The 12634-nt window shown below is 36.3% G+C and overlaps 1 protein-coding gene across 2 annotated transcripts in view; it reads left to right on the top strand.

The window, feature by feature from the left end:
- Positions 1-5108, top strand: part of LOC123704994 (tudor domain-containing protein 5-like) — a 31553-nt gene extending 26445 nt beyond the window's left edge. For both annotated transcript variants that reach the window (XM_045653528.1, XM_045653529.1), the window contains one exon: positions 4945-5108. In XM_045653528.1, the coding sequence (XP_045509484.1) occupies positions 4945-5007 (63 nt within the window). In that variant the 3' untranslated portion in view covers positions 5008-5108. The remainder of the gene's footprint in view (positions 1-4944) is intronic.
- The last annotated feature ends 7526 nt before the right edge of the window (positions 5109-12634 follow it).

Raw genomic sequence — 12634 nt, 5'->3', positions numbered from 1 at the left:
ACATACATTATATTAAAAAACATAACCAGCCCCATTCTAAAAGCCCATTACTAAAGTTAAATCCATTCATTGATGAACAAGGAGTTTTGAGAGTTGGGGGACGAATTTCAAAAGCGAGTATTCAACCTAACATGAAACATCCTGCGATTATACCACATAGTTATCAATTAACAGACATGCTGATTGACCATGCGCATAAGATGACATTTCATGGAGGTGCTCGTTTAACTTTGACATGGTTGCGACAACAATATTGGATTATCGGTGGGAATAATGCCGTTAAGAAGAGGTTAAGAAAATGTGTTATTTGTAGAAAACACAGCCCCTATAAACATGACCAGTTGATGGGGGACTTACCTGCAGCAGGAACCAATATAACTCGACCCTTCTACCATACGGGGGTTGATTTTACCGGCTTGTGGATATAAAATCTCAAAAGGGAAGAGGAGTAAGGTGTACCAAGGGATACATCGCAGTTTTTGTGTGTATGGCAACCAAGGCCATACATCTAGAACTTGTGTCGGACCTGACCGCTTCGGCATTTATTTCTGCTCTTCGTAGATTCGCAGCCAGGCGGGGAACGCCCAGTCATATGTATAGTGACAACGGAACCAACTTCATAAAAGCAAATCGATTATTACAAGAAGAGATATTACATCTAAAATCAATAATTGACGAACAGTTCTATACCGAAATAACAGAAATGCAGATTGAATGGCATTTCAACGCTCCTTCGTGGCCGAGTGCAGGTGGCCTCTGGGAAGCAGCCGTCAAGTCTTTAAAATACCACCTAAAGCGAGTCATAGGGGAACAGAGGTTAACATACGAAGAATATTCAACGTTACTTGCGCAATTAGAAGCCTGTCTCAATTCTAGGCCTCTGTGTTCATTGAATGAAGATCCGGAAGACCTTGACGTCCTGACACCTTCACATTTTCTATCTGGGGGACCGACAGCGACCATAGTTGAAACGGAAAAGGACTTGCGTACTAGGTGGCAACTCATGCAGAAGATATACCAAGATATCTGGAAGAGATGGCGAGCTGAGTACCTAACCCAGCTTAACGTTCGCTCTAAGTGGCAGCGACCCCAACCAAATATGCAAATAGGCGATATAGTCTTAATACATGATGCTAACCTACCACCTGGAAGGTGGGCCTTGGGTAGAATTGTAGAACTACACCCAGGAAAAGATAGATTCGTGAGAGTAGTATCCGTCAAAACCAAAAACGGAATCATTAAAAGACCGATAGTAAAACTATCTTTATTACCAGTCGGTGAAAATACAAAACACAATCAAATTCATACAAGCCAGTCAAGTAACATAATATAAACAATTAACAATAAAACATTAACATATAAAGTAATATATAAATAATTCGATGAGTCATCAATACTACGGACTAAACAAACCACACCAGCTAATGCAAGAAGAAGTTAATATTGGGAAAATTATCAAAGGATTTTACTCTATCCGTTCAATTAGTCTGTTAGAACTACTGAAATTATATCACTTATTAAAAGAACGGGCAAAAATTGCCGCAGATTATCTCATTAGTTATTATCGAGATAAAAATACCTATCGTAAATACTAAATAGAGACACTTACGAGTTATAGAAAAATAATAAAGAGACTTACTAATAACATGGTCACCCTACTCTCGGTATCAGATTACGTGGCGATCAACTTACAGAAAGATTTATATTTAATTTTGAATAAGTTTGATATTAAAGAATGTTTCTATTTTAACGTTAAACAATAGATTTGTTTTTTACGGAAATCATATTTATCACATGAAGGTTGATGAATATTTATGTACCTACAAGATCTCAATACACACAGATTTGTAAAACCAAACCTCTACCTTGTCAAGATTCATGGGTACAATTTAATAATATTGAATGCTTATTGTACAAAAACAACAATCGAATACTGTGACTATACATGCAGATGTCCTAAAGCTAGAGATACCACCCGTCAACCATATTTTTAACCAAAACCATCTTCTAAACTGGAACTTGTGATAAGTGGTAAGGATAAGGAATGGGAAGGCAAAGGCTCTCAAATTAAGCAAATGAAATCGGAAAACGCGTTATTAAATGGCATTTCGTACCACGACTTGCATCACTATGTCGTGATCTACTTGCTGGTGGGAGCAGCAGCAGTTGCAGCAGTGTTATACGGCGTGCGGCGGCGCTGCACGCGCCCTCGCGCCGCATCTACTGTGCCGCTAGCCGCGACCCTGGGGTCAGCGGCGGCGGCACCACGCTTTGGCAGCGGTCTCAATAATCCGGTTTTAAGGTTTAGTGTAAAAGCGTTAGTGTAAATGACCAAAGTGTTAGTGTTAGTGTAAAACCATGTGTTAGTGTTAGTGAAAAACCATGCGTTAGTGTTAGTGAAAAACCATGCGTTAGTGTTAGTGAATCCACCTCACCCTTATTCCGTAAGCATCGCTTTACGGAAGAGTGTTAAACCATAAGGACACTAAGGATTAGTTAATGCGAAATTGAATCACCTTGTCTCATCATCATTCATGCCCATCCCTTTTCAACCATTTTCTCGTTGTGGGAGCATGTACAGTCTTCGTACATTAGCTTCATTGCGCGCTGTCAGCATTTAACGCGGACACGCGGCATTTTAATACATTTCATTAGTTCGCGTTCGATCGCCACCGCTATCGCGCGTTCTCACGACCATAACCATTAACCATATTATAGAGTTAAGGCAATAAAGGCAATTATTGTACTTAATTCTTTTATTTACTCCGTACGGGACCTACAACCCCGTACAGACGTGACACTATCGATGAGTCTGTTAAAAAAATGTAACTGGATTTTTTAACTATGAATATACAATATATACCTACTAGGAAAGATTACCGTGGTGTAGTACCTAAATATTTATAGTTTTACCCGACTACGCAAAGTAAAACGGTAAGTTATATTAAGTAATATTTATTTATTTACCTATTGTTATTTATTAAAAAAAGGTTCATCAACAGCTGTTGTTCCAATAGGATTTATAAATTATTATGCACAACAATTACAAATAAACACAACATTCACAGAAACTAATACAGTAAAAGTTCCTTAATCGCGCTTCCTTTATTCGCGTTTTCACTATTCGCGGATTAAAAAAATGCGACCCAATTTCTATATTCGCGACTAAATTTTTTTTATTTACGGATTTAATAAGTACATACATAATAATAAAATTATTCCAATAGGTATCTTACCCAATATCCATGTCAAATGGACTAAAGCGCGTCACACACGGTGAAGATAGTTACTATAATATTTTATGTTAAGATACTCTAATATAAAACGTTATAATATCTTAAGGTATCCGGTATCAGCGTTCTGACCATCATTTTTCTTTTTGTCATTGCTTACTAAATTGATATTATTAAAATACATAGTTTAATATAAAATCCTCTTTTTATTAATTCCCTAGTATCAGTACCACCAGATAGTACCGAGTAAACAGATTGCACAATGTGTCGCATCTGCGCGCATTGCTTAATCTTTGAACTTGAAGCCACGGCCCGCTCGTTCCACACGTACCCCACCACATCGGCCGTGCGCTGAATGTTTTTGTTTGGAATAGCCACTCTAGTACGTAGTACATTATTATCTCTATGGTAAAATATTATTAAATTTGTAAAGTGGGTAAATGGTGGGATGGAAGATGTGTTATTTTATGTATGTGTAAAAACATTTATTTGAAAAGATAACTATTTCATTTATTTAATATTCATGTCACATTTGGTATACTAATAAGTTTTTATATTTTGATCAAGCAATTAGTAGCATTTTATTTATCTTAAGACTTTGTTAATACGTGAACCGGTCTTAGAGCACGTGTTATAAATAGGTTGTAGTTTTTTTTATAGCTTAAAAATGTATAAATATTATAAAAAATAAAAAGCAAAGACGGGATTTGTATTTCGAACCTGCGTCTTTCGCCGTATCGTGACGCCTGATCGCTTGACCACAGTACGTTAAAAGACGCAGATCAGAATTCCGCCATTATGGTCACATATTTTCTATTTTTGAAATAGGTAAATTTCAGAGAGCTGTTGTTGTTTCTGTTGTTGTTCATCCATACTAATATTATAAATGCGAAAGTAACTCTGTCTGTCTGTCTGTCTGTCTGTTACTCAATCACGCCTAAACTACTGAACCAATTTGCATGAAATTTGGTATGGAGATATTTTGATACCCGAGAAAGGACATAGGCTACCTTTTATTGCGAAATATGTACCACGGGCGAAGCCGGGGCGGACCTCTAGTCTGAAATATACTTTAAACATTTCCAAGATTATGCTGCGATATCTGACTAGTTGAATCAATGCGAAATACTCAATTATTACTTTTTTAAAATATACACCTTTATTTAAATTACGCGTTTTAGTGGGTGAGACCATTAAATATCTTTGATATAATCACAAAAATCATTGTATACTATGTTTAACAATATAAACATATGGAATGGATCATATCAATATTGTACGCTTTGTTTACAATAAAATTATTAGCGTTAGTAATGACGATCAAGGGTCAGAATAATTATTGATGAATGAATGAGTTTCGGTTTCAAGTATCAATACTGTTCGTTTTGCTTGAGGTTATATACATCTTTTGGGTATCCTATGAATTTGCGAAATATATTATTGTTTGTAAATAGACGCTCTATATTTATATGTCACATGTCATGAAATGGAATGTACATAAACCGATTTTTTTATAACTTATTTAAGTTTTTCATAAGAAATTCATTTACAATTTAGCTATTGCGACATGATTACATAAAAAGTATGTAGCGTCTTTTGAACTCGGGTATATAACCTCCGACATATGAACGATCCTCGCCATGAATATCTAATATTAAATTGAGTATTTTCTAAAGTATATATAAAATTAACGAGTCGGATCGGTTTACAGAAGTCGGAGAGCTACCTGTACCCGACGTTCCACGCGCTGGAGAACGGGCTCACGCCGAACTAGATCCACGCGTAAATCCGCGACGGCGTCATGCTGGACTTCGTGGAGGAGTACCGGCGCCACGTGCCCGCCGCGCTGCCCTCCCCCTCCCCCTCCACCTCACCCCGCACCTCCCCGTGCCCCAACCCCTCGCCGCCCCCTCCCCCTCCCCGCCCGCGTCCCCCCCGCACGTGCAGTCCGCCCCGCTGCTGCCCTCCATGCCGGCGGCGCCGACCCCGCGCCTGCCGCGCTCCGCCAACCACCTCAACTGCATTCCCCCACAAGTCAACAAGAGCGAAGCGAACACGAACCGGCATAACATGCGAACACGGGCGCACAGGCCACAGCGGACGTCGTTCCCGCCCGCGCCTTCGATGCCGTTGCCGCCGGTGTTCGTGGGCCCGTTCCCGCCCATGTACCCCGCGTTCCCCGCGTTCCCCGCGCCCTTCCCCTACCCCTACCCGGCGCCGTTCCCGGGCCAGCGCGCGCCCTACCCGCCGCACATGCCGCACGAGCCGCAGGTGCCGCCCACGCCGAGCGGGGCGGTGAGTATCCCGGCGTCGGAGTGCGAGATCTTCGCTGAGCCGCGTGGACCCGGCGGCGGCGCAGCGCTACATGCTGGGCGCGATCGGCCGCGCCATGGCCGGCGCCGGCACCGGCACGACGGCGGGCGGCGTGCGGCCGCGCAGCTCCACGCTCAGCCCGGACGCGGCGGAGTACCGCTCGGTGGCCGCGAGCCCGCTCAGCGGCGGCACGGGGCAGTGCGGGGGGTGTAGAAGAAATGACTAGTCCTGTGCAGTGTGCGTATAGTTGTATACGAGTACGTTTGTACGTTATTTTTTGATAAACTTTTTGCGTGTAGCAGGTATCAGTTTTGCGCATATCTGGCCCTGTATTATTCTTTAAAAAAATAAATTTGATCGAATGTCGAAACCTATATGGCCAAATAAATATATGTTGCTGGAATTAATACGGGTGTGTCCTAAGCGTTTGTCGATTTCTATGATAAAGAATAAAGATTGAGTGACATATTAAACATTGAACTAACGCAAATAAATATTATTTCCGATTCTTATTATTTTTTATGACATAAAAAATATCTCGATTCGACCCGACTTCGATGAGTAGGTACGAGCGATATAGTACTGTTGTAAAATTATTTTCGTTAACGCAATAAATGAAAGCGACAGACAGTTAGTGATTTTTGTGATTTATATTTGAATTTTCTATTTTAGTTTTAAGTGTTACATTTATTTTCATATTTAGTCTTTAAGAAAACTGAATTTGATATTTCTATTTTTGCATTTTTCTTTTTGTAGTTATAACATACTTTTATAATGGTACATTTACTATAGTTTATTGCATATGCGAGTATTACACTTACAGTAGTACTTGAAAATTGGAAAATCCAAAAGTGCACGCCTCATAATCTCATCCTTTACAATAAAATTGATTATTTATAAAGAGTACACTATAAAATATATAAAAAAGAAATAAAATAAAACAGTTGGAAAAGTAAAGAAAGCGGTACCGTAATAATTGAGCTATTTTTCTTGTGGCCCCACCTAGATGTGAAACTGCGCAGGTTTAAGGGACTGACTATTTTTTTAAACCTTGGCTTATAGTATAAAGAATCGAGTTTATAATGGTGAATTTCGAGTACACTATAAATATATAAAAAAAATAAAGAATATTATATAGATATACTAAAGTTATGGAGAACAGTCGATATTTTTTTTTAGTTTATTTAATAACAATTAAACCACATCGAATCAGACCCTGAAAAATGAAAGGGTTTCCTGAGCATACTCAAGCGTAAGAGAAAAAAAAAGACTCGATTAGTAAAGTATTTCGGTCGCTATCGTGTTAACAAGAAAATGTATCGTGTGCGGAGCACATACAGACACACGGACGTCCATTATAGAACTTTTTTAAACTGTTTTTTAACTAGTTTAAATAACAAAAATGACATCAAAAATATCATGAATGTTAAAAATAGTGTTTTTTCTTAATATGTGTGTGTATGTATTATCTTACAAGTGCAATGTATGATACATAAAGACATTTTAAGTTTGAAAAATCAGATGTTTTGCGCGAAGTGACAGTAGTACCCACCTCAACGCTTTGCTTATGAGGCGTGCAATTTGACTAATTCAAATAAAATATATCTATTTTTGTTTACATATTATATATCTATATGTATGACTTGACTTTTTCGATCGGTTTCTTACGTAACCAAATGTTGACTCCAATAATACATTTATAATAATAGGTCTCACCCACCGTGCTTTTATTAATAAGTTCCTCATATTCTAATATCGTAGCTGTAGCGTTATTTTGACCTGTTTTAAATGCTTGCAATACATAAAATGTTTGTAAAGTAAACGTGTACAGTAAGGAGTTAGTACATAAGGAAAATATGTTAAGACTCTTTGATATAAGCTGTCTTAGAATGTTGTTACAACAATAGCTATTTGCTACATCCATACTTTAAATAATAAAATGTGAAAAATCTTATGTTTGGTTTTTATTTCAATTAACATTTTTCCTTCCCCTTATCTCTAAATGAATGATATAGACATTGAAGTATAATAAACAGTAGTAGTAGAAAAAAGTTTGGAAAATCCAAAAGTGCACACCTCATAATCTCATCCTTTACAATAAAATTGATTATTTATAAAGGTGTATACATATAATATAAGTATGTAGATACACTTGTTCTCATGTGCCAATGCTCTTGTACTGTCTCAAGATCTTTCAAGGTGTCACTACTGTTAAATTAGATGGTAATTTAAATTGAAAATTAACAGGCTCGATAGAGCCTGGCGCCAAGTACCGTTCAACACGTCATGTGCGTAGCACGTGTGCGCCAGCTCTTCGAGTCTCTATACCGTAATCAGAACGGTATTTTGAGGTTGTAAAATTTATTTTTTTCCCAAAAATTTTTTTTCACTCAAATATCAATTTATGTCAAAATATACACTTAAATAAAGTATATCCATTGTTATTGACCAATTTTTATAATAAACTCTATTTTTAATTAATATTATTTATTAGCTCAAACTATAGTACCCCCGATTTTTAGATCTTGGCTTTTTTTCATGCAAAAGCGGACGGGCACAGACTGTAAAAAAAAATATGATCACATATAGTTATCTCAGAAGTAGATAGGATAGGTACTACAGTTTAAAAAAAATTACGACGCGGCTTCCGCTTTTACACACGAGAGTGCGGTGTCTTTCATTTACATAAACTATAGGATCTGAATAGTAAATATATCCACCTTTGCATGCCAGCGCTCCCAGTGTCCTTTTTCATAGATCTGTGTCGGAATGTATGTTGTCGGAATTGTCATAGTTAAGGGGAAATTCATAATTAAGGGGAAATATATCTGTTGGCAGAACTGGAAATAGGGAGGGGTTTGAATATACGGTTGAGGTGAAATGAATATACCCGTGAATACTGCAAGACATATGTAAACAAACATGAAGGATTAATAAATATATCCTAATTATATGATTCTAAAGTTAGCCAACTTTTAGTTAAAGAATTTTTTTTTTAAACAAAAAACAAAAAATCAACAACGCTTCGCTTATGAGGCGTGCAATTGAATGAAACTTTTAGGAAAACATATATTTATATTTCATAGTCCATTGAAATTTTTAAGATCTATACCCGGCGCGGCGAATGATGATCCCTATGACAGTTCGTCTTAGTGATTGCTCGTATGATGGGCCGTGTCCATAGAAATCTAAATAACAAGACACATATGGTCCGGGAGCCAGAAGCAGATTTTATGACCAAGTTGAGACCAAGAAGAAACAATACGAAGACATATATATAAACTAGCGGAAGAGCCGCTCGCGGAAGAAGCAAGGAAAAGACAAGAATGTATAGATAACAAGAGATGTGAATATTTGGCGTGGGCGCAGAAAACTAATCGAGTTAGTTTGTAAATGTTTATACTCTACTAGCGGTCCGCCCCGGCTTCGCCCGTGGTACATCTTTACGTTTTCTCTCCATAAGAACGGGTGGTTCGTAACTCAAGGGTTATTATAAAAAAATAATTAACGAAATCGGTTCAGCAGTTCTCGAGTTATGCTTTTGCCAACAAATTTTGCGATTCATTTTTATATTATAGTTTTGTATAGAAGAAAGGTATTCTCGTATGTTTTAATGAATTTGGATAATTATAAAGATATCATTTTTACGGATAGGAAGCTCTGATTCATTTTAATAAATTATTACAGCCTGATCTTTATTCTATTCCTCATTTTATACTTGATTCGTTATTTTTGGTTTCACTGCCAATTGCTATGATTGTCAGAAAAAATAATTATGAAGACAATTTTAGACACTGCAATGTTTATATTATGACTATTCCTACTCCTACTCCTAATTTCTATCGTAGTACTATTACAAATACAAATTTGTTTGGTTATTTTTTTCATGTGCAAACTACCTACTTAACCAATACTGATAAAAATGTGCACAGAGATATTTTAGGTATGCTCAAGAACAGGGCACCTAGACTATTTTCTATGCAGGGAATTCGTGCAAAAAAAACTTAATCCTTGTCTTTAAAAAATATTTATTTTGTCAGGAAGTGCGTCAATCGATGATAGCACAAATAAAAGACCGTCAAGAAGCGAGAGAGAAATTGAAAGAGAAACTAGCGGAACAGGATGAATACCAGAGACAATTATAGGGGAGCAAATTTCTTTTCCTTCCTTCCTTGTATCGTGCAGCAACTGATCAGCTTAATCGACACTCAGTTTTTATCAAATCCAGCACAAAATCCAAATCAGATCTTTCCTGAATCCTGTCTCACGCCTGTAGTAACTAAACCGTTTAGACCGTGCAAAAAAAATTAAATTAAAAAAAAACAGCGCTACGAAGAAAAGTGCATAGAAAAAGGAATAAATAATTTCACAAACTTCCCGAATATTTTTAAAAATAATAATAAATAAATAATAATAAATATTTTATTTATTTCTCCTCACAATTCCCAGTCACAAAATTAATCTACATGCATACAAAAAATTATAAACAATAAGCTGGAGTTGGAGGAGCTGGTGTCTGAAATGGGTTTTAACCGGTATCACAGATCACCAGGTCCCCGCCCTCGGAACCAAAAAACACTTACAAAAATAAGTTTCACATACATAATTCAAGAGTTTGTGCTTAGGTAGTGAGAACGACATAAGTTTATTGTTATTTAAAATTTAAAAACAAAAAAAAATTTAAAATAATATACCTACATATGTGTTTGTGTGTTGTGTGAGTGTTGTGTGTGTGTATGTGTGTGTGTGTTGTGAGTGTGTGTGTGTGTGTGCGCGCGTTTATGTTTGTGTGTCATAAATATTTTCCAATTCATCCATTTGTTTATTTATATTTTAAATAAAATAATTTACACTGAAAGCAATTTTATCATTTTACCTACTGTAATAAATAATTTATTATTATATTATTAATATTAATTTCATATTTACTAACATCACAATTTAAAGCAAGTTTTCGGTAGCAGCATAATCCAATTTTTGAATCCATTCCTTTACCACACGTTTACATTTGTCAGTTGTTAGTGAAAAAATTGAGAGAATTTCGTTTAATTTATTGTAGATATTAGGGCCCTGGTAACAAAAAAAGCGATGTGAAAATTTTGTACTAAACTTATTTGTTTCACAAATTTTGCCCCTTCTGCGTGACGCGTTAGCCCGCTCAAGGCTGAAGGTAGTAAGAGAATGTTGGCGTACAGCTGTGTGAAGAATAAATAACTGTCGTACAGTTAGTACCCTGGTCATCACATAAACGTCCTTTGTAGGGTGAAAGAAAGGCAGAAATTTTATAACTTTTAAGACAGCTCGTTGTGCTCTTTCTATCTTAATAAAATAAGTTTTAGGAGCACCACCCCAAGATGTTATGCAATAGGTCAACAGTGACTGGCATAGGGCTTTATATTCTGTTATAATGAGCTGTTCATCAGCAACATGTCTTAAATTTTTGAAAATTGAGATAAGCTTACGGGTGCGAGTGGCTATTAAGTTAATGTGTGATTGAAAATTCAATTTATCGTCTATAATAACGCTCAAGTATTTTATTGATTCAGTACTATTTATTCTAGGACATGTGCAGTTTGGATCATTTTTGTTACAAGAGTGTGAAATTAAACTATGCATATCAGTTTTATCAGTATTTTTCATAGAGAAAGTTATATACTTTGTCTTATCGATGTTTAAAGTTAGGGAATTTACATGTAACCACTCAGTAACTTCATCAAGTCCTTGTTGGGCATTTAAAAATACTTCATTCCACGTATCACCGCTGAATACCAAAGATGTGTCATCAGCAAAGGTAATGATTTTAGCTGATGGAAATTTAAGTTGACACAAATCATTAATATAGACGAGAAACAAAGTAGGGCCTAAAATACTGCCCTGCGGGACGCCATAGTTGATAGGAGCCTCATCACTGGTAACATCGTCAATTATTACACATTGCGTTCGATCAGTCAAATAGCTTTTAAACAGATTCAATTGTATATCCCTAACACCTAAGCATTCAAGTTTGTTTATCAAGATCGGGACAGAGACTGTGTCAAAAGCCTTGGCCAGATCCAGAAATATTGCTAATGTTTTCTTCTTTTTATCCATATTAGTCACAATAAAATTTGTAAGTTCGTGTACAGCATCAGAAGTCGATTTGTTAGCTCTAAAACCGAATTGAGCTGAAGACAAAAGCTTATTCTTCTCTAAAAAGTCAACAAGCCTTTTATTCATGACTCTTTCCAAAATTTTTGACAAAGCTGGAAGGATAGAAATTGGCCTGTAGTTATTAACACAGTCCCTGTCTCCGCCCTTGTGGATTGGATGGATTCTAGATTTTTTTAAAACTTTAGGAAATTGTCCTGTCGATATTGACAAGTTACAAATATATGTTATATGAGGAGATAAAATTTCACAGAAATTCTTTAGGATATTGGAAGAAATCAGATCGAGACCAACAGCGCAATCACTTTTTAGATTCCTTATTATAGATTTGACTTCATCTTCAGTGGTAGGTAGCATAACAAAAGAATGGGGGTTGGAAACATGTGCTGAAGAGCCTGTCCGTCTGATATGTTTGTTCAGGTTTATTTTTTCTGCCAACTTTTCGCCAATATTAACAAAGAAGCTATTAACGTCATTTATAGATTGCTTAGAGTTATTGCTTAATAGGAGTTCGGATGAATTATTTTTAATTTTCGCTGTATTTGTGATCTCTTTGATGGCTTTCCATAGTCTTTTATTATTATTTTTAGCATTTTGTAGTTGTAATTTCTCGTAATCTCTTTTTAATTTTTTAATCAAAGACGAACAAAAATTTCTGTATCTCTTATAAGTAACTTTTAAGATATCGTTATTTGGTTCTTTTTTAGTTTTTTTGTATAGGCTATCTCGATTTTTAAGACATTTTAAGATTCCTTGTGTCATCCATGGCTTAAGAATTTTCTTTCTCTTAGACTTTACGGTCTTAGTAGAGTTCGCAACTATCAGAGTTCGAAGACTATTTATAAAGAAGTCAACAGCATCATCTATATCCGGAAATGTGTAAAGAGGTTCAAAATCTGTTTCATTTAAATCAATACCTAATTTATCATAGTTTATATGTG

This window comes from Colias croceus, chromosome Z (genome assembly GCF_905220415.1).
Source record: "Colias croceus chromosome Z, ilColCroc2.1".
In the NCBI taxonomy this organism is placed as follows: domain Eukaryota; kingdom Metazoa; phylum Arthropoda; class Insecta; order Lepidoptera; family Pieridae; genus Colias; species Colias croceus.
Note: the sequence above shows the minus strand (reverse complement) of the source record. Positions and strands in the feature narration are given on the sequence as shown.